The 23,430-nt window shown below is 41.0% G+C and overlaps 1 protein-coding gene across 10 annotated transcripts in view; it reads left to right on the top strand.

Annotated features, from left to right (window-relative positions):
- The window catches only part of SPATA13 (spermatogenesis associated 13), a 337,287-nt gene that overhangs the window by 235,582 nt on the left and 78,275 nt on the right, over positions 1-23,430 (top strand). For all 10 annotated transcript variants that reach the window (XM_053662837.1, XM_053662833.1, XM_053662834.1 and 7 more), the window contains one exon: positions 18,439-20,109. In XM_053662837.1, the coding sequence (XP_053518812.1) occupies positions 18,604-20,109 (1,506 nt within the window). In that variant the 5' untranslated portion in view covers positions 18,439-18,603. The remainder of the gene's footprint in view (positions 1-18,438; positions 20,110-23,430) is intronic.

Raw genomic sequence — 23,430 nt, 5'->3', positions numbered from 1 at the left:
AGATGCTGGCTCCATCACTTTCTCTCATGCGATTTTAGGGCCCAACTTCAGATTTTGCATATGTGAAATGGGTTTGATAACAGGGGGTGGTTATGTGTGCTGAGGATACTGGTTATATAGATTATCACCATCTCCACCTCTACCTCTATTTCTTTTTCTATCAGAAGCAATTCAGGGGAAAAGTTTGAGCAGTACTGCCCAATGGGGAGCTCTTGAAGAGCTTTCTGTGGGAAGTGACAAGCCTTGTTCTTATTGGCGGCCAGCATCTTGAGAGTGGGATTCCTCTCATCAAACTGGAGGAAGGCAGTGAGTGTCAGGTGATGCTTAGAATTGCTTTTTAAAAATCAAAGGCGGAGTGGCCTCCCAGAATAGCGATGGACCTGGAAGAAGAAACTTTATACCAGTGGTGACCTGTAATAGGAGGTTCAGTTCCCAAACAGGAAGATTATCATGTTCTCTATATTCCCGTTGGTTAGATGGTGCACTTGGTTGCAATTTGATTGCTCTACTGTGAAATAAAACACACAGGACAGCATGTACCCGAGGAAGACTGAAGTCCACAGTCTAATTTCATCATCCCCCAGTGCTAGCAGGATTCCAGGGAGGCAAAATCAATAGAGCCAAGTTCTCAGACATCTGGATGACAGTTCACATGGGCTTTTCTGAATGAGCTGCCTCAAGTCAGTCAGTCATGAAAGGCCTGATTGGGGCAGAGCCATTCCAGATTGTTCTTCAGCTGCCAATAGTTTTAACCCTTCAATCCAGAGGGTCCCCAGATGTTCTCAGTTTGTGAGCCCTGGTGTCTTAGTAAGTCTTTTATGAGCTGCTAAGCCAAAAAAATTAACTGAACATTTTATTGATTAAGTAGTCTTGAGAAGGGATGTTTCTAACTGTAGAGAGAAAGGAGAGAGTTAAGAAAAGCTTTGGCTTCTTCAGAAATTAGTGTGCTGGGTTTAATTTGTTCCAAGTGGAAGTCTCAAAAAATGACTATTCACTCCATTAAAGAATGCATATAGGTTTTTGGTGTTGTTTCTTTTAACCAAAAGTTTTACAAAATTATATGGAAAACACAAAATTCCTGGAAGGTGGGAATCTCTAATTATGTTGTTTTCTGGACAAGACTGTGATCTGTAGAATAGGCCCACATTGATTGTGGCTTCTTGGGCTTTGTGCAGTACTGGGAAGCTCTCAGCACATAAGCAGGGGCCTGTTTTAGCAGTGATATGGTAAGATATATCTCTGCCAACTTGGTCAAGAATTGTTCGTAGTTAGGATCAAGCCAATTCTAGGAATTCATGAAAACACCATGCAATCACAATAGTATCAATAGTGAGTATGTTAAAGGACCCATTCTTTCCTATTTCTCTGTTAAGACCAGTTATACTTTTATTGTATCAAGTGGACAGAGGTAAAAAAATTCATTTAATTTTTAATTTTAAAGGGTTAGTATTTTTGTTGAAATTAGATTGTCTTACTTATGGTGAGGGGTGAAGGAATTGAAGATGAAAAGACATTTCTTGCCAAAGGTTATCTGATAAAATAAAAACAGGACCTTTGTCATGAGGTGACCGCATGCATTCCACACTCTTGGAGCTCCATGAGTGACCTGAGTAATAGGTGTGCAACTCCCTAGTCTTCATTCTAGGTCCACCCTGTTTGGCTGTCTCCATTTCAGTTCCCTTTTCCAGACTATGTGTCTTTACCTGTCGCCTAAGAGGTGCTTATCAGGCCTATGTCCTGGACCGTCCCCACTAGTGTTAGTCATTTCCCAGAGTGACAGGGTAGCCTTGGATCTGTGACTCAAGCCCAGACCTCTTTTGCCAACTCCAGGCCCAGGGTATTATAGCTGCCTCCTGGACATGATGCAAAGTCAATATATTTAAATTAGAATGCCTCATCTATCCATTCAATCCACTCCCCTCTAGGCCTCAGGAGTTCATTGCTGTTCTACCCAGCCTGTCATTTGGAGTCACACTCGTGCCTTCTGTCTCCCTCCATCTTCTCTATCCCCCATCCCACACCCAGTTAGTCCCCACACCACATTGGCTATATCCCCCGTCATCTCTCCCCATCTCACAGCCACCTTGTGAATCCAGGCCACTACTCTCTCCCCCTGGCAACTGTGTCAGCCTCGCAATTACCTCCACTACCTCTCATCTTGCCATCTTTGAATCTGTACAGGTCACCTCTGCTGAAGTTCTCATAACCCTTGGAATAAACCTTAAAATCCTCAACATGGTTTAAAAGGTCCTAGCCCCTTTCTGCCCACTGCCCTCCAGCCTGTGCTCTACCCCAGGTTCTTGGTAGCCCTCACCTTTCATTATCTTTCCGGTCCTAATGCTAATGTCACTTCCTGAAGGTGGCCAGTTCAGGTATCATAGCAATACCTTATTTAATTCTATATCTTTTCCCCCTTGGCTAATGGTCTGTGAAGGCTGAGACAATGTGTGCACTTCACCATTCTACTCCTACTGTCTTCCCCAGCACCAGTCGAGGGAGGAACCCAAGATACATTTGTTGAATGAATGAGAAAATGATGCCTCATACGAGGTTTTTTCTTGTTAAAAGATGGAGTTTTGAAACCAGCCACAGGAACTTCATTTAAAGTGGTGTTTCTTTCATCAATGTTTCTTTCTAATTTACGTTCACTCAAATGATGGCAGTCTTGGTTGACTTTGCAGATGTTCTTATATGCACATGGCCCTACTCCACTTACATAACCATCCAGGGCAGTGAGTGTTGCCAAACCACCAGACTCTTGCATCAGAACACCTGGTCTAGGAGGGACTATTAGGACTTAGAGAGTTGATTGACGTATCATTATATTTCTGAAATTATAATTAAAAAAGAATTGAGCTAGCAAACTTTGGCAGGTTTTTTTTGTGGGAGTGGTATGTGAAGCAGGGTTGTTTTCTAAATGAAGTTTGAATATAGTCGAAGTGGTCACACTGGAGCACACACTTAAACAGTTACTTTGCCATATATTGGAAAAAGTGAAAGGCAGGCTTTGTTTGGTGTACAGGCAGGCTTAGACTCACAACCCTGTTTCCACAGAGGTACCTGCTCTGCCATACCACTCCTGTCTTTGAGCCCTGAAACTGCCATTGGGAAAACAGCAAACAACAATCAAACAGGATATGCTCGAAATGTGCAGAGATGATGGGAACGTAGTGGTGGGCCTGGCAGGCAGCTTAGCATTGCTGACTCCATGGCAGATCTGCTCTTCTCATGCAGTAGATGTTCCAGAGGAACCAACAGCAGGTTGCTTCTTCAGGCTGGCCTGTGTGGCTTTGCTCTGTCTCTACAGCATCGAGGACAGTCCTGGACTGAAAACTAGGAGGATGGTGGCCAGAGGCAGGAGTGATCTCTTGCACAGTGGAACATTGTTGAGGGTGAATGGGCAGGAGTGGGGTGAGAGTGGCCCAAGTACAATGAGAGGAGAAAGGAATGTCAGAGGTTGCCAAAGCCCAAGGCATCGGTTTCCAAATACTGCCAAGTGTCCTTGTCATACCAGAAGGGGGACCGAGCTCATCTTCCTCTGCCACCCTAGAAGCCTCTGAGCCAAAGAAATTGGGTTCATCTTTTTATTAACTATTATTAACTTAGTTTTTGATTGTATTACATACTATTAGTAACATAGTTTATTTACATTATGGTTTAGGTGAGATTGGGCAAATAATAAGACAATCTTACAGCACAATGCATTTTAAATTCTGAAAAACTTTTAGAATACTACTTGTCGAAATTGGAGACATTGGTTATTTACATCTCACAGTCAGGGCTGAAAAGAGTCGTAGGGCATGTATTACCCACATGCATGGAAAAAAGGTGGGGCTGATTTAAAAGACAGAGCTGGAACAGGGGCATTAAATAGATTTTTAGTTTCAGAGACCACATTCCCTCACATCCAAATTTAGCTATTTCTCCTCTGGTACCTTACCATGCTGACTGTGTGTAATCTCCATCTGGCAGTGACCTCTGAACTGTCAGGATGGCTCTAGGGAAGGGAATGTGTTTCTGTTTGCTAGTCAAATGGCAGTGACCTGTGCATGCGAGTGCCACCCTCCCAGGCTGCATGGGTTTGCGTAAGTCCAGATGCATATCTAATAAGCTTAAGTCCATTAAATTTCCAACTGAGTATTTCACTTCTTTTTGATCTAGAAATTGTAGTTTAGAATTCTATTAACCTGAAACTATAAAGTTTATGCTTTACAAAGAAAGGTGTCATGCTGTGAGCATCATTGATATTTTAGTGAGGATATTGTTTGATTTTGTTTTTTGTTTTTTGCTTCTTATAACAACCCTTCATAATACTCTCAAAGAAGTGTTGGGATAACATTGAGAAACCTGAGGCCAAAAATGGGTATGACTGGCCCAGATTTCCAAAGCTAGTGTAGAAGGCAAAGTCAGAACCCAGGCCCAGGAAATCCTAGCCTCAGCTCTTGGTCCTTCACCTAACCTGCATTGAGGTGTAACTCTTCAGCTTGTCCTTAGTGAGAGGGACATTCCCTGGTCTTGTCAGTCATCCCTGGGTTCTTGGCAACTGCTTTCAGAAGATAAATCTGTTTTGACTAAGAATAGGGACTTGCTTTCTACAGGCAATTGCTTTACAGAAGGGATCCCCTAGTTCATCTTGTCCTTACCTTTTGTGACAGCATGGACAAACCTAGAGAATATTATGCCAAGTGAAATAAACCAGTCAGGTACCATATGATTTCACTCATATGTGGACTCTAATGCACAAAACAAACTAACTAAATAGAAACAGACTCAGAGAGGACAGCTGTCAGAGGAGAGGGGACTGTGGACTGGGTGAAAAAGGTGAAGGGATTATGCAAAAAATTATATAATTTCATAGACACAGACAACAGTATGGTGATTACTGGAGGGGAAGTCAGGTGGGTGAGGTAGAAGAGAGTATCAAGGGATAAATGGTGATACAAGGAGGGTTGACTTGGGTCAGCAAACACACAATACAATATACGGATAATGTGTTACAGAGCTGTAAACCTGAAACCTATATCATTTTATTAACTGATGTCACCTAAAAATTTCAGTAAAAATTGAGTTATTTTCTTAGTATTGAGTTTGAGAGTTCTTGTTATATTCTGGATACCAAAAAAAAAACCCCACCTATTTTTAGGTTCAAGATATTAAAGTCTTTGTTATTCTTTTGTTTTGAGGTTTTTTTTAACCACCTAAACTAAACTGGTTTTGAACTTCTCACAAAAAAACAGAATGTAGTATTTATTTCATTTCAGGGCCTGCCAAGTGTCTGACATATTTAAAGCATTATTATGCTCTGTGTTAAAGGAGTCTTATCAGTGGGGTGTGGGCCAGAGCATTCCTGAGTGGGATGCATGCTCCTGCCATGTTCTGTTAAGCATCCAGAAATTTCTGACTTGTGAGAGCCAGGACCACGTCAGGTGAATGCAGTTAAGGAGAGAATAATGCGGCAACATTCATGGCCAGGTCTCCCCCATTAGGTACCAGGTCAGAGGTTTGGGTGAGGTTGATGGGCTGTGAGGACCGCAGGTTAACAATGACATGCATGACTGGGAAGAAAGTCAGACATAAAAATGAAAAGAAGAAAAATGTTCCTTTGGGGTGTATTTCGAGTATTGATGTTCTAAGAGATAAAGCTGTTTAGCATGGCTTGTCTTTCTTATGCCCACCCCACAGTAGGTAGTGGATTGGCAGAGAGCAGCTGTGATAGTCACCACTAGCAGCTGTATCCATAGACTCAGTATTATCCATGACTGTTGCAATGAGACCTTCAGGGCACAGTGTGGAGAACCGGGCCCTTACTCATAGCAGGTCCCCTAAATAAATAGGCCAAGTGATGATGAATTGGGTCTTGTGATCCCATGGAAACTTCTGGCCACAAACCTCTGTGTGTAGAAGAATGATAAAACTCCAAAGAAGTGGTGGAGGAGCCCTTCTGAGCTGCCTTGAGCCCTTTTTCAAAGACATGGAAATGTAGTGAAATAGGCACCTACAGTGAAAGCCTGAGAAATGGGTACTGTTATTTCCCCACTACCAGTTTTCCCCACCAGGGTTCTGCCCCTCTGCTCCTCTTTTAGGTTTCCTTCATGCCTGGGGCTAGTTTGCTTTTATCAGCCATGGGAGTGTGAGAATGTGGCTTCTTCATGAACAGCAGGAAGTTTTCTTTATGTCCAATGTCTCCCCAGGATGGGCTCATCACAACAGCCTAGTCCTCTAACGAAGTGGTACAGATCAGCCCCTGTGTGCCCAGCCTGGCAGTCCCAAGGATGCAGGTGCGGGGTAGGGTACCTCTGCTCAGGAACAACGGCTCATTCACCAATGGCTCTGTTCTTCAGTGTCCTCATCCCTCATTGTTATCCATTGTGCCTCTCAGAGGGGATGACCATACCCAGAGGCATGAAGGGCTCACAAAGAAACAATATCCAAATGTCAGTTCAATTAGAAGACAATTTAAATTAGACAATAGCTCTGGCTGGTGTAGCTCAGTGGATTGAGTGTGGGCCACAAACCAAAGTGTCTCAGTTCAATTCGCAGTCAGGGCACATGCCTGGATTGCAGGTCAGGTCCCCAGTGGGGGCCATGTGAGGGGCAACCACACATTGACATTTCTTTCCCTCTCTTATTCCCTCCCTTATCCTCTCTCTAAAAATAAAAAAAAATAAATTAGACAATAGAAGGCATTTCAGCAACTGCTTTAACATAAACCACAGATTTGAGACTGGGGGTACCTCACTGAACAGAGCGGGAAAATGCATTTCCAGGGCCTCTGTCTTTCATGGTGGATGGCAGAACGGGTTGTTGTGGCATTTCCTAAGTTAGAGCCTGGTTTATTCCTGAATGGAAACTGTGCTGAAAGTTGATATTGTTTCCTCAAAATGCAGTGTTGTGAATTGGGGTTCTATGCTTAGAAATACATTTTATGCACACACACACACAAAAAAAACTGAACAGTAAAATAAATGTAGAGAAAAATACAACAAAACCATGTGCTCTTATAGATGTTACATGTTTAACCATAAGCTGCATATGCAAGCTGTATAGATCCTTTGAGAGGGTTTTCTGTGCAGGTGGGTGAATGTGTGCCTTAGACCAAGAGCATAATAATGTGTAGCTCCAGATCCTACTAAATCTGCCTCTAGCAAGCAGAAACATTGTTTTTCCTCCAGTGACCTTCAAAGTGCCTTCAAGATTAGGGCCATACATCTGGAAACTGCTCTAAATGGTAAGTGCGGGGGGGGGGGGCACAGTTCCTGTGGTGACATCAGTTTTGGCATCAGTTGCAGGTAATAGGTAGTTATCCTAACCATGAACTTTGGTGGTTACTGCTGCAATCTTATTTAGCATGAAAAACATGGTGGGCAGGGGATGAGAGCTAGCCATCTTCAGACTTTCAGTTGGCAATAACTCTAGTGAAGTGTTGTTCCAAGGCTGTTTCCACACCAGTGGTTAAAATGGGAGTGGAGGAAGGGGAGGTCCAGAGGCTGGAACTTTGCTGAGCCCCAGGGTGATGGCAGAATAGTATTGTGTAGGATAATGCAAGCTGTTGCACAGTCCAAGACACTCTAGCACATCTTGCTATAACTGCCTGACCCCCAGCTTCAGAGCCCAAAGGAAAATTTTCTTTTTTGTCCTAAGGCCTGCCTTTGCAACTCCTCATTTTCTCTATCTGCATGACTCCACATATTGACAAAGCAAACATGTGTCCCCATTGGGAAACCTGTCCTCACCCACAGAAATGTGGTTTAGCCTAGTAACCCAGATAAGGCAAGCCAAGGCAATTACATACTTGTATGAAACTGACACTTTTCCCAAAGACACAATGATTGTGTCTCATACAAAGTTACATTTTTATGTATCCTTTCAATTTGTAAATACTTAAATGATTAGATATTTAAATGAAGCCAAAGCTACTGGCTCTTTTGAAGTATCGTTCCCATTATGCAACAGAAGAGAACCTAAGGACAGCAGATCCATGGTGAGGGGCCTACCCCCCATGACTGATGTGCACATTGTGGTTGGAAAGGAGAGGGAGAAAGATGTGCATTAAGAACTAGAGGATGGGGAGAGGAACTTCTTCCTTGGAACTGGAACCCACAGTTGAATCTCAGGTGTATTTTCCTATGGAAATGTTATAAATTATGGTTGAGTTCAATATCTTTAGTGATAATAAAGATATTGATAGTTTGATGAACAGAATTTGTAGGGAAATGGACTGCCCATAAGTAACCCGTTAGAATACAACCTGTTCCTAAAATGTGGGGCACTAGAATTTTCAGCTTCTGGTCAGGATCTTGATTTCAACAGGGGAAGGAACTGTGATGAATAATAGAAGGAAATGACCTAGCAGGAAGTGAAAGGGGAGAGTAAAATTGGCAAGTTCAGCAGCTAAGAAAGACTTTAGCACCATGGTGCTTTGTTTCTATTAATCCCCAAACTGTAATTTAATCAGAATGAAATTTTATATAATTGCAATAAAGTAAAGCATTTACTATTGTCAAGTGTTTTAACTATTAATATTTATCTGAATGTCTTTTAGGTACACATCTGTTTTTTTCACAACTATCTTGACTTCATTAGAAAGGAGTTTGAAGTTTCAAATATATATATATGAGTGTGCGTGTGTGTTAGGTTACTATGACAGTATTTGGTGTGAAATGAAGACCCTTATCCTTAACCCAAGTATGAATGCAGTGATTTATAAATAATTTTAATAGCGTAATTTATATATTAGGTTGGCTAAAAACCATATGAAAAAGTCCATATGGTTTTTTCCATAAAAAGACACATTTTTCATTTTCACCAATAACTATTGACTTGGATATTTTGAGTATGTTGGCTATCTCTCATGTGATATAATGTTACTTGTTCTCATTTAATTTCTCAATTTGATCACTATCAATTTCAACTGGTCCACCCAACTGTGGAACATTGTCCAGTGAGAAATCTCCAGCACGAAACTTCATAAATTGACTTTGACACGTTTGATCAGTCACAGCACCTTCTCCATACATTACACAAATCTTTTTTTCTATTTTTACCTTTTTTAAAATAACAAAGTATAATATGTCAGAAATGTTGCTTATTTTCTTCCATTTTCAGTATTAAAATGGCTACACAAAAATGCACCAATTTTGATGATTTTTAAAAATGCATGCTGATATGACAGCTGTCACAATACAATCTAACAAAATTGTTTAGAATGAAATTAAGGACAACTAAGTGTTACTAGAGCCATCTGATGGAAAAAAAATCAAACAAACTTTTCGACCAACCCAATACAACTTAACTTTTATCTTACATTTGATAAAGTTAAAAGTTACTTGAACTAAGAGTAGGAAAAAATTTTTAATGATCTTTTATTTTTTTAACTTTAAATATTTTTTTAATTACAGTTGACATACAATATTATATTAGTTTCAAGTATACAACTCAGGGATTAGACATTGCATAACTTACTAAGTGGCCATCCTGATAAATTTACTACCCATCTGACACCATACTTTGTTATTAGAATATTATTTATCAACTATATTTCCCATGCTGTACTTTATATCCCCGTGGCTATTCTATAACCACCAATCTGTACTTTTTAATCCCCTCACCCTTTTTACTCAGTCCCCAACCCTTCCTCACATCTGGCAACTGTCAAAATGTTTTCTATATCTAAGAGTCTGTTTCTGTTCTGCTTGTTCATTTATTTTCGTTTTTAGACTCTGCATGTAAGTGAATCAACTGGCATTTGTCTGTCTCTGACTTATTTTACTCAGCACAGTACCCTGTAGGTCATCCATGTTGTTGCAGGTGGCAAGACTTCATTCTTTTCATGGCTGAGTCATACTCCATTGTATACACACAGTGCTACTTTATTCTTTTGTCTATTGATGAACATTTAGGATACACATGTCTTTTTGGTTTAGTGTTTTGAGTTTCTTCGGACAAATAGCCACAAGTGGCCCTAGTCCAGTGGATAAGTGGATTGGAACATGATCCCATACACCAAGAGTTTGCAGGTTCGATTCCTGGTCAGGGCACATACCTTGGCTGAAGGTTTGATCCCCAGTCAGGGTGCATATGGGAGGCGACCAATTGATGCTTCTCTCTCACATCAGTATTTCTTTCTCTCTCCCTCCCTCTCTCTCTCAAATCAAAAAACATTCTCAGGTGAGGATTAAAAACAAAATAAAACCCAGAAGTGAAATTGCAGGGTCCTTCTTTGTTTCTTGTTATATAGCCTTCATTTTAAAGTCTGTTTTGTCTCATATAAGTATTGCTACCCCAGTTTTTTGTTTGTTTCCATTTTCATAACATACCTTTTTCATTCTGTGTGTGTCTTTTGATCCGAAGTGAGTGTCTTGTAGACAGCATATGTATGGGTCTTGTTTTCTTATTCATTCAGTCTCCATATATCTTTTGATTGAAGCATTTAATACATTTGCATTTAAAGTATCACTAATTTATTATTCATATTTTTTTGGTTTATTTTCTTCTTCTTAAAGAAGACCCTTAACATTTCTTACAATACTGGTTTGGTGATATTGAATCCCTTTAGCTTTTTCTTGTTGCAGAAGCTTTTTATCTGTCCATTGATTCTAAATGATAACTTTGCTATGTAGAGTAATTTTGGTTGTAGGTCTTTGCTATTTGTCACTTTGAATATTTCTTGCCAGTCCACGCTGATCTGCAAAGTTTATATTGAGAAATCAACTGACAGTCTTAATGGGAACTCTCTTGTACATAACTAAGTGCTTTTCTCTTGCTGCTTTTAAGATTCTCTCTTTGTTGTTAACCTTTGTCATTTTAATTATGATGTGCCTAGGTATGGGCCTCTTTGGGTTCATCTTGTTTGGGACTCTGTGCTTCCTGGATTTGTGTGTCTGTTTCCTTTACCAGGTTAGGGAAATTTTCTGTCATTTTTTTCATACTCCTCACTCTCTTTCTTCTCTTTCCAGAACCCCCATGATGCAAATGTTGGTACGTTTCAAGTTTTCCCAGAGGTTTCATGTACTATTCTCAACTTTTTGGATTTTTTAAAAAAATTTTGCTGTTTTGATTGGGTGTTTTCTGCTTCCTTATCTTCCAAATTGCTGATTTGAACCTCTTCTTCATCCATCCTACTATTGATTTTCTGGAATGTATTCTTCACTTTAGTTAATGTATTCTTCACTTATGACTGGTTTTATTTTTGTTTTTGTTTTGTTGTTGTGGTTTTGTCATTGCTTTTAGAGAAAGAGGGAAACATTGATGTGAAAGAGAATCATTAATTGGTTGCCTCTGGTAGACTCCTAGATGAGGTATTGGTGCCCAGACTAAGACCATATGTGCCTGGACCAAGGATCAAACCTTCAACCTAGGCACGTGCCCTGACCCTGAGTCAAACTTGCAACCCTTTGGTTACAGCACCATGTTCCAACCAACCAAGCCACACCAGTCAAGCTTGACTGTTTTGTTTGTTTGTTTTAATTTTCTATCTCTGTTTTTATGTTTCCTATCTCTTTGCTGAAGTTCTCACTAATTTCATCTACTCTTCTCCTAAGTTCATTGAGCATTCCTATAACCATCATTTTGAACTCTGCATCTAGTAGATTGCTTGTCTCCATTTTATTTAATTCTTTTTCTGGGGTTTTGATCTCTTCTTTCATTTGGGCCATGTTTCTTTGTCTCCTCATTTTGGCTGCCTCTCTGTGTTTGTGACTATGTATTGGTAGAGCTTCTACATCTCCCACACACAGTAATTTAGTAGGTACCCTGTGGGGTCCAGTAGCACAGCCTCTCAAATCACTGAGCTCCAGGTGTGCTCCTGTATGCTCAAGAGTAGGGAGAATATTAAGGCATGGCTTATGTTAAATATTTCCAATATATTTGTATTTTAGAGAAAAAAATTATATTCTAAAGGGAATATATATAATTTTATAGAAGAAAATCACTTTCCTAATAATCACAGGTATTTTAGGACCCTCTTTGAATGTTTTTATTCAAATATTTTGTTGATTAACATTGAGACAAATGAATTGGAGTATATCTTAATCATATCCACATTCACACACTAATATTAACTATATTTTAAGTGTGACATTTATTTATAAAATTCTTGTCATATTAACTCAGACATATAATTTATGAAATCTGTGCACTGAAATCACTAACTTTTTATAGATCAATTGATTACCTATTAAAATGAAAGACTGTATCTGTATTGGTAGTTAAAAAGTGATCAGGTAGTAACTATTAGCATGTCAGTATTTACTGTATTTTGCCGTGTATAGTGAACATTTTTTTGCCCACATTTCTGAGGGAAAAATAAGGATGCACATTATACATGGGTATAAGGATGACATACCATGAATATAATAATACTGTGCATAATGCATACAAAAATGTGGGTGCATGTTATTATACACAGGAATACATTATACACAGCAAAATATAGTACTTTCTTTATTAAATTTTCCTTTTCATCGAATGTACAAAAAAGCATTTACAGCCCTGGCCAGGTGGATAAGTAAGTGGGTTGGAGCATAACCTCATACACCAAGAGGCTACAGGTTTGATCCCTGGTTGGAGAGCATATGGGAGGCAGCTGATTGGGAGGCAGCTGATCAACATTTTTCTCTCACATTGAAGTTCCTCTCTTTCTCTCTCCTTTCTCCCCCTGCCTTCCTCTCAGTTGAACATAAACCCTTCCTCAGGTGAGGATTAAAAAATACATATCAATTTTTTAAAAAGCATTTGCAAAATTAGATAAAATTATTATAATAGTAGTTTTATCTAATAAGTGAATAATGAATAAATGAATAATAATAAATATTCATTAAGTTTAGCTTTTTGCCACAGGAATCTGTAGCTGCTAATAATATTACTATTTAAAAAAAAAAAAACTGTTGCCCTGGCTGGTGTTGCTCAGTGGATTGAGTGCCAGCCTATGAATTAAAGAGTCGTCGATTCCATTCCATTCTCAGTCAGGGCACATGCCTGGGTTGTGGGCCAGGTCCCCAGTAGGGGGCTTGTGAGAGGCAACCACACACTGATATTTCTTTCCCTCTTTTTCTCCCTTCCTTCCCCTCTCTAAAAATAAATTAATTAAATCTTTTTAAAAAAACCTGTTAATTACTATCATTAAGCAATAAATAGCATGCTCTGTTTTATGATTGAAAAATGATCAATTTCAGTAGTTTCAAAGAAACCACTGTGAAACTAATTCATGGCACTTTCGTGGTTTTCAGAGCTTTTTCTATATTTTGTGTTTCTTCCTAATAGCATCATTTTAAGGCAGTGGCTGGGGATGCTGCTAAAACATTCTGCAATGCCTAGGACAGCCCTCACAACTAAGAATTATCTGGCCCCAAATGTTAGGTTGACATGCCTAAGTTATGTCAAAGAAGCAGTGTTATCCTCGTTCATTCAGTCAGAACAGACTGAGAACTGAGAACAGAGTTAAATAAGATGTGGTTTCTGCCTTGAAAGAACTTTTCAACCTTTTCAGAGTTTAGTGGAGAAAGCAGACAGAAAAACTAGAATTACAGAGCAGCATGGTAAGTACTAAAGTAGCCATGCATGAGTGCTGCAAGCCCATATGGGAGAGGCATCTGAGTTGCATAGGAAGGCCAGAGTGCCTCTAGGGAACAGGTAATGTGAATTAATGAAAGTTAGGCAGAGATTATATTTATCAGTCAGGAAAAGAGAAACATTTCTAGGTGTTTCAAACAAAGATAATTAATCTAGGGATTACTTTTACACAGCTGAGAAACAAAAGAGAAGACAGTGAGGAACTCAAATGAACAGTAGCAGGAAGGTGCTACCTGCCCTAGCCTGGAGGGATAGAGGGAAGAGGTTGTGCTACTTATGCCAGACACTGTGCCCATCTGGCAGGAGGAGTTGCTACTCCGCAGGAGCCAGAGACAAACAAGATCCTCAGGAGATGCTGGAAAGGCCCCTGCAGCAGCCTAAATAGAGAGAGAAATAAATACCCTGGCATCTTCCACCAATACTTCCCAACTGGCCGATATGGCCAGGAGCCATTTGTCACAGGAGCCTGGGGATTGTAGTTCCCTGCACAACAGAGAGACAAAAAGGACTGGAGAAAGACTCTGAGAGCAAACAAGGAAATACCCTAAAGCATAGCAGTATGAGAAAGGCTTACTGTATTGTGTGCTAGGCTTAGATGATTTGACATCTCAGTGTCTCCAAAGGCAGCCAGTGACACTAAATGAAATGACATGAATCCTTTTGCAGTTTGGGAAGGACATTGTGGCTAGATTGGATGAGAGTCAGACTAGAAAACAGGAGACTTGTCAGGAGGCTAATGCGGTCATCCAGGCAAAGTTCCTAAAGGCCGGAAATAACGCTGAGGCTGCCCACACGGAGCAAGGATCTCAAGCTTAGTGACTACTGAGGGAATGAAAGGAAGTCTAGGACCACCACCAGATTTTGGCCAGTAGGTGGCACTGTTGTGACAGAACCAGCTCCCTCTGATGCCCAGCCCACTGTGCTCTCACCTATATAGCTTAACCATGGGTAAGTCTTGGGTCCCCTGGTCCCCAATATCCTAATATTTGCAGTTAGGGGTTCCATGTTCCCTAGGGCAATACCCTACAGTGCGGTGATTCAAGGAGCTATTTCAGATTTCAGTGTTTTCCTCCAGTGTTGCATTTTCTATAATTTATACCAGCATATTACAAAAACCTTCTTTTTTGTGCATTTAATGATATTATTTCTGAATTTCAAATTCAAGTACAAGTTCATATTTAAAAATTACTGGTCATAGTTGTTTTCAGAGAACTCTCATTATGACTAAAATGTTCTGTTCTAAAGTTCATGCACCCCAGAATCTAGCCTGTAGACAATGAATTTCACAATATTCCCATCTAAAATTCTTTCTTGTAGTTCTGTTCAAAAATATCTCTGGGAGAGGTCCCACAATTTACAAGACTTGCTACAAAACCACTGATTGAATTGCAACCCTTGTTAATAGAGGTCATAGTGTTAGGTCTAAATAATGCAACTTGGTATGTTACTTGGAAATTCCAGGAAAAGCTTTCTTCTGTGATTTTCAGTTTTATTCCAAATAACACACAACAATCACATTGTTCAGCTACATGAATGAAATAGTAAGGCAGTGATCTTTTAAAAAGCATGTTGCCCTAATTAGAAACGGATTTGCTGCATGTATTTTACTGAATCTATACCCTAAAACTTAAATAAGTTTTATATAAATACTTAGAATTTTTAGTGTTGTAAAAATCTAAACATCTTCACATTGGAAAAATAGTGGTGGTACACAGTAATGGATTGTTGCCTTGGTACAGGTATCGACAAGGCAGGAGAGCTGATACAATTTCACACGAAGATAAATTTACATAATCTAAGTGTGCCAATTACACATTCTTCCTGTTGTAGAGACCAACGTCTTATTCTGAAGGCAGCCATATAAACCAACCATTGTAAAAGTTTGTGTAAAGCAATTTGAGGAGACACTTGTAATCCACAGAGTAATGGATCTATTCATTTGAGGGAAATGAGGAAGGAATTCATAAAGAATGTGACACCTGCAGACAGTCTCAAAGTAGTTAGACTAATGGTATGTGTACTTTTCTATACCTGTTCTCACCTTAATTTCTACTACTATTACACCGAGCCATCCTTTCAACTATATTGTTTTACTTACTGTACGGTGGCCAGTCATCTCTGTTACCAAGAACTTTCCCAGTTTCAGCCATGAGAGTCCCACATGCTGGGAAATATCTTACCCCTAGGCATATTGGGACAGCTGGCCACCCAAATATAATGCTTTCCAATCACACTTAAATTTCTGACTCTTCCTTTGCTTGTGCCAGTTTACATCTGGAATGGGCTATCATCTTGTCACTGCCTTGAGTTTATCACAGGGCCCGCATAGATCTTTGTGCCCAACAGAGGCTCATGAATTGATGAGTTGGTTGATAATACATAAATGTTGGCATCTCTTCTTTTAAACATGGCACTGCAGCACAGATTCCTGAAATCACTTACTCAATATTTTTATGACAGTACTGAGTCTAGATCCCAGGCCTGGCCCCATGTCTTCCACAGAGTATTGTCAAACTACCCAACATTAAGTCAAGCACCTGTATCTGTACCTGTACCCCTTGAGCCCTCAGGGTCAGTTTAACAGTTTCATCCTGGAGGGTCTCCTAGTGCCCTCTAGTTGTGGTGTCAGTAATCTGTCTTTGTCCAACCAGATTACAGGATAAGGGATTCTGCCTGTTCTTCTGTATGCAGTAGAAATCATGACAAGACTATTTCTACATAATATGCAGTCAGTCAGTGTTTGGGACTGGACTTGATTCTGTATAAAGTGACTACTTTGTTTCCAGATTCTGAAAAGGCGAAACAGCCACAATCCCCGTCCCTCCTAGAATAAGTATAGGCGGACAGGAAATGCTGAGTGGTGGGCTCTTTTGCAACTGGGTAGATGTCACATCCAGTCTCAGTGCTGGAATGAGTCAAGAGTCGGTTTATGTGGCTCATTCAAATGCAATCCATAGCTCTTCAGGCTCCTAGTTGCCCCATTAGAACATTAAACTACAGAGAGCATGTGGAAGCCCATCAGGCTTCTGAACTTCAGAAAGGCTCCAGAGGTTGAAATCTCTGTAGTGTACCTGGTCTCAGATGGAATCAGTCCTTTAACTATGGCTGTCCCTCCTGGGAATTCCCCCTGGGAATTCCTCCTAACTGAGCATCACACAAAGGCAAATAAAAATGTGAGAATTTGCATTCTTAAATTCCCATTTGAGAATTGGTAGAGTAGAAGCCCATCAGACCTCTTTGCATGAAGTCAGATTTTCTTCTGCACTTGAGAAAGATAAGTTAAATTGGGACCTAACCTCAAAATCTTTATAAAAGTTTCTTCTCCTCTTCTGCTTTTAATTTTACCTGTGGAGGTAATGGCATTTGACTAGCATCATTGCGATTTCTGGGATTTCACTTGAGTCAGGGTTATGTCACAAGGTACAGAAGTTGGAGTCAGACACTTCACATGCTTGTCCTACCTCTGCCTTTCTGTTTGATAATGAGCTTGAAGCAGTGGAGAAGAGCATAGGCTTGGAGGGACAGCTGCCGGATCCCCAGACAGATTACCTAATCTGCCCAAGTGGCCATTATATTATCTACAAAATGGAAGTCTCTATCGACCTCTTAGGTTTGCAGGAGTACTCAGTGGCACGCTGTTTCTAAAGCACTTAGTAGAGGGGCCAGACATGTAGTAAGCCCTTAATAAATGCTAGTCTTCTGTGGTTATTATGGTTATTACTGTAAACCCTTCCTTTCTTCATTCATTCACTAGTCATTTATTGAGAACAGGGTTACTGTGACATTTAAGCTGTTTCTTGAAGGCCTAGGAGGGTTTGACCTGATGGGAAGAGTTAAGGAGGACAGACTTTTCACTTAGGGGAGGCAGTGGGGGCAAGGGGAGACAGAAAATCACGAACACAGGTGTGTGGTGGGCTCTAGGGCATGTGGGAGGAAAGAAGAAGGTTCAGTATTTACTTGAATTTTTGTTTCTGAATTTCTAGTACTTCAGTATTATCCTTGTGTTTCTCTCTACGTTGGCCAGTTAGAATGCTGCTGACAGGAGCCTCTTACTAATGTGGTTTCCTGCACACAGCTGATGTAATGCAACCTCAGCTTGGTCCCTCTCACTCCTGTGTCCATGGAGCATTTTGCAGCTCACTCATTTGAATTTGGGGTATTCTGTAGACAGTAGGTAGCTGAGATCACCTTGGTCTCCACCACAATAGATCTCATATATACTAAGCACTCAGCTTGTCTACTAGGTGTGTTAAACTTCAGTTGACATTTTGCTGTGACACATTTTGAAATCATTGCTTTTTTATTATTTGAAACTAAAATTTTCTTTTTTAAATAAAGAGAAAATAGTCTTGAATGATGCGTTGGCTTTTTCCAGAAGTTTTTCAAAACTTTTCCTTCAACAATTTCAATGAATTTAAGAGTTTACCCTCATACTGAAAGCACAAACCATAATTATCTTTTTAAAAAGAAATGTATATTTCCATTTTTCCCTTTAATTTATCGTGAAATCAAATGTTTTTTATTTTGCCCTAGCTGGTGTGGCTCAGTAGTTTGAGTGCCAGCCTGTGAACCAAATGGTCCCAGGTTTGATTCCCAGTCAGGGCACATGCCTGGGTTGAGGGCCAGGTCTCCGACAAGGGACACGTGAGATGCAACCACACATTGATGTTTCTCTCTGTCTCATCCTCCCTTCTCCTCTCCAAAAATAAATAAGTAAAACTTTTAAGAAAAGGTTTTATTTGATTAGCCCACTTATGGGTCATGCCTTTTTGTCTGTTAGCAATTATTAAAGAAAATAACTAGCCTCTGTATACAAAGGCTCTTCCGTGGAGAGGAAATGGCTAAATCCTGTTTTGTTTTCTACTGCAGGCAGTGGCCACAACTGAGGAGGAGCCCAGTGTGCAAAGCAAGTGTGAAAGCCGAATAGGCAGCAGCCTCAGAGATGAAGATCTGCACCTGGGGCCAGTGGACACCGGTGTGCACGTGGGGTTGAATCACGCTGCCCTGTTGCCACAGGCTTCTGGCCCTGAGAACATGACAACAGCCCAGAACGGCCACAGGCGAGTTGCTGCAATCCCCTGTTCAGGCTTGGAACCGCCAGACGCCAGCATGGTGATTTACCCAGCCTGTCAGAACGGAGGATGCGGTGGCGACACCGAAGCCCAGGACTCCAGGCTGGGCCCTGCTAAGCTTGTGCGTCTCTTCTCAGTGAGCAGGAAGAGGACAGGTGTCAACCCCGAGAGGCCCTGCTCCATGGTTCTGATGGGGCAGTCCTCCACCTGGAACACCCTGGCCTCTTTTCGGAAGATGGGATCTTTTAAAAAACTGAAGTCCTCCATCCTTCAGGGAATTCAAAACCGAGAGGGGCCCTATGCAGCTAAGGAGGAGGCCTCAGAGCCTGATTTGGGCCCAGCCCTCCCCAGTGGGACAACCGTGGTAGTCTCAGCAGGCAAGCGCAGCTCTTTGGAAGCTGCCAGTGGGCTCCCCCAGCCTGGCCCCGTGTCATCAGATGGCTCAGAGCCGGAGGAAGCAGACAATGCCTTCCAGAGGAGCACGCACCGCTCCCGCAGCCTGCGCCGGGCCTATGGCTTGGGCCGCATCAGCCTCCGGGACTGCGAGCACCATGGCTTGCCCTTGCCCTCTGCTATCCAGGAGCCTCCAGTGTGTGCCATCCTTGTGAAAGACTCTGAGAACAATGGCATCTCCTCCCAGAGGAACAAGAGCACGGACAACCTGAACTTCTGGAGGAAGGGTTCTTTCAGAAGGAAATCTGCCTCCAATCCCGCGGACCTCAAGATAGGGCCCGACAGGCCCATGACCCAACTAACGCTAAGCAGCTGCTCTGCAGACTCAGAGAAGCTCAGCGGGTCCGAGAGGAGGGTGAAACGCTTGAAGAGCCCCATCAGGGCCAAGGACTTTGACCGGGTCCTCAGGCTGGTGAGCAGAGCCACAGAGGCAGCCTTGAAGCAAGAGGGAACCAGGAGCCCTGTGGCCTCCCCGAGGCCCAGGGCCTGCAGCTGCCTACACGAGGACTACTCTCGCCGGGTGTCCAGCAGCATGGAGCTGGAACACAGGAGGCGCACCATTGCCCCAGGCTTTAGCCCGGCCCGCCCGTGGGGCCCCCAGCTGAACTTGGAGACGGTGGTATTTCCTCTCCAGGTCAAGAGCATTGGTCCTTGTGCTGGCAGCTTACCGCCAAGTTCAACTGCCCAGGAATTATTGCACCGAAATTCCCACGAACCAAAACCTGGCAGCCAGTTTATATTGGAACCTGAGCAGCATCTCATGCCGCTAAGGCCCACCACACCCAAGCCCCCTAGTCCTCAGAGCCCAGGCATAGGAAATGCCAAGTGTGCTAACAATCTGAGTGTGTTGTCCCTGAGTTCAGTGGACAGTGACGAGAGGGCAGAATGTCTTGTGTCCTTCCCAGATTCAGTGCAAGCCACATGTGGCAAAGGCAGTAAGGACAGCAGCTCCAGCAGCCACCCTCAGCTGAACCTCAGTGGGGCTTGGGATCTAGAAGAAAAGGAGGAGGAGGAGGTAAGTACAGGGCAGGAACCTGTTGTACATGACCCACTATGTGGAAGTGGTTGTGACCGCACCCCCCTCATTCCTGCTGGAGGGTGCCCAGTGCAGAGGTGTTTTCTCTTGGCAGAGGCCCACTCTCTGCTGATCGTGTTGCTGTTACAATTGTTCACATCAAGTTGTTGTTTACTACATTCAGAGGTCATCTTTATCTCTTTTTAAATGAACTGCTAATGTAGAAAATTCCTTGAGATGGCCCTACACCATTTATTCAAAAGATATTTTATTGAGCACCAACTATGTGCTAGATTGTGGGAGGGGATGTGCAGAGGGGTGAAAAAGATCTGTCTTCCATTCCAGGCAGCTAATGGTGGCTCTCAAAATTTTTATTTTTGAAGCATTTGCTATTACCCATAGATTTCTTTTTTTAAATATTTTAAATGGTTTCTGTATTCTTTTCAACCAAGTGCATACACTAAATGAGATTCTTTGTGTTGAGAGATCATTACATGTTCTAAGTCTGGTTTTTTTTCCCTAGGAATGAAAAAGAAATGTATAGTTTGATACCTGCCAAACTCTGAGTAATGACTGTTCAAAGAAATTTTTATGATGGGTTTTGTACTTATTTTTAGAAGACAACATAAGCATCTCATGAATTGATTCAACTAATAACTGCCAAGGCCGCAAACACAATGTTCTTTTCACATCCTGTGAAGCATCCAAACCACTTTACCTAGCTGTATAATTTTCACTTTATAAATGCATTAGGTAATATTACCTAACAGAGTTGAAAGATGAGGGAATACATCCATATGGATATTTTGCAAATTATTCTTCACATATATTTCTAGACTATTTTACAGGTGTGCATTGGTGCTTGCCATGGAAAATAATCCCCTAGCAACTGTTCCTTCCCACTGGTCCTTGGACAGGATCTCCGTGTTGGCTTAATGCTGCCAATGAATGAAAACACATCTTTTGCAAGCCAGGACAGCCTCTTTATAGAGAGACTTAGAAAGCAAAGCCTATTGTAAATGACTTTCAGGAGATCTACATCAGCCTGAAGGATCCCTGGGCAGCCAGAGAAATGAGTTGGCCTCATTTTTGTGGATCTAGGTATGTGTGAGACCTTAAGGCCAGAATGTCTTGCAGAGATCTCATATATGAGCACCATTTGCTCATTTGCAGATTTCCAAAGAAGTCTTGTGGGGCAGTTGCAAGGACACCAGACCTGGGAAGGTGTTCCAGTTCTGCTAGCTCTGCTTTATGTAATTGGCCAAGGTCTGCCCCAGTCTGGACTTCACTTCTTCCTGGTCGATGAGCTGAAACACACAGTTCCTTCCACCAAACACCCTGAATTGCCACACTGGTGGCTTGGGACACCCTCCCCACAAAAAGGATTGGTATGGGTCCAGAGGGTTTTTATGTTAAGGTGGGGATTTTATTTTTTGTTTAACAAAACTGGGTAAAAAAGTCATTAAAATATTTTATTTCTGAGTACTTATTAAGTAGACATAAGCAAGCCTCAGTTTCTAACTTAGTTACTTCCTTGAGTGATTTGACCATTATAAAATTTTACGTGAATATATGCTATCCTTAGTTATATATCATTTAACTGCTACCCACAAGGGATCACTAAAGATAAAAGGCAGGGCACAAGTTATTAAAATTACACACATGTTGATAGATAATTCTACACATTTGCCTCAGGACAATAATCAAATTTTTAAGTTGCAGTCATTTCCTCAAAATTCTTTTTTTAAAAAAATATTTTATTTATTTATTTTCAGAGAGAGGGGAAGGGAAGGGGAGAGGGAGAGAAATATCAATGTGTGGTTGCCTCTCATGTGTCCCCCACTAGGAACTGGCCTGCAACCCAGGCATGTGCCCTGACCAGGAATTGAACCATGATCCTTTGCTTCACAGGCCTGCGCTCAATCCACTGAGCTATACCAGCCAGGGCTCAAAATTTTTATATAACATATCAAGCTTTCTCTTGTACTTTTAATATAAATGTCAAGAAGAGAAAAATACAATGATAATTTTGCCAATTTTTATTTTGTATACTGGTAATCTCCAGTTTTACTTGAAGACAGTGCTTGTACAATATAACCTAAAACTTTCTTTTATTTAATTTTCTAAACAACAGAAATTTATTTTGTGACAGTGCTAGAGGCCAAAAGTCCCAGATTTTCTCTTTTATCTTGACATTTAGAAACAAAATGAAACAAAGCAAACAACAAAAAAAAACTTTGCAAAATGCAAGAATTCCAACCTTATAGGTTAAAAGCAGTTTTGTCTATCTTGTATAGCATTACACAAAATTAAATTTTAATCTTTATTGTATCTTACTATACAGTATGGTTCTTTTTAGAAACTTATTGATAGCATGGTTCTACTTTCATGTTTAAAGCTAGTTTAAGCTGTGGCTATTGTTGAGTACAAAAAGGTTGAAACCTGTGTATACTATGATATTTAAAATATAATTCCATTTTCAATAAAGGAGAATAATTTTTTATTTAGAATCATTGATTTGTAACTAGCCACTCTAAAAGTGACAAAATATTTTTTAAAACTCTAAGCAGTTAAACAAGATTTCATATTACTGTGAAAAAGAGTTGGCAAATGTCAAGCTACCTTCATTTATAGAGCTTTGTAGAAAACTCACCGAAGTCCCTAACGTTATACTTCTGCCACCTAGTGGTAAACTTTTTCGTAAGAGTAAAGATCAGTTGAGCGCATTCCTAATATTGTTGCTTGGTTTAAACATGCATTGTAACATTTATACTTGTCCAGAGTGCTCCCTGAACATTATAAAGGTACAGGCACAAGAATTTAGTGTTACTGCGGGTTTCCTACCAAGTCACCTAATAACACCTTTGGCTGAATGGGGGCATTGGTAAAGGGGCCCTGTCCTTACTTATGCAGTATAGACTCAGTAGCTGGTGATAGTGTGATTTTCAGCCTTTTTCATCTCATGGCACATGTAAACTAATTACTAAAAATCTGTGGCACGCCAAAAATATATTTTTTGGCAATCTGACAAAAACATTCAGTATAATTATTTATTTTTTTTTTAAAGATTTTATTTGTCTTTAGAGGGGAAGGGAAGGAGATAGGGAGAGAAATATCAATCTATGGTTGCCTCTCCTGTGTCCCCTACTGGGAACTAGCCTGCAACCCAGGCATGTGCCTTGAGTGGGAATCGAACCGGGATACTCTGGTTCGCAGGCCCGAGCTCAATCCACTGAGCTACACCAGCCAGGTTGGTATGATTTTGATTAATTCACACCAGGCAGCTATTGTTGTGTTGGCTATTGTCATTTTTTTATTTGA

Source organism: Artibeus jamaicensis, unplaced genomic scaffold (genome assembly GCF_021234435.1).
Source record: "Artibeus jamaicensis isolate MK-2021 breed Jamaican fruit bat unplaced genomic scaffold, CSHL_Jam_final contig_1028, whole genome shotgun sequence".
Lineage (NCBI taxonomy): Eukaryota > Metazoa > Chordata > Mammalia > Chiroptera > Phyllostomidae > Artibeus > Artibeus jamaicensis.
This window is presented reverse-complemented; position numbering and strand designations above follow the sequence as displayed.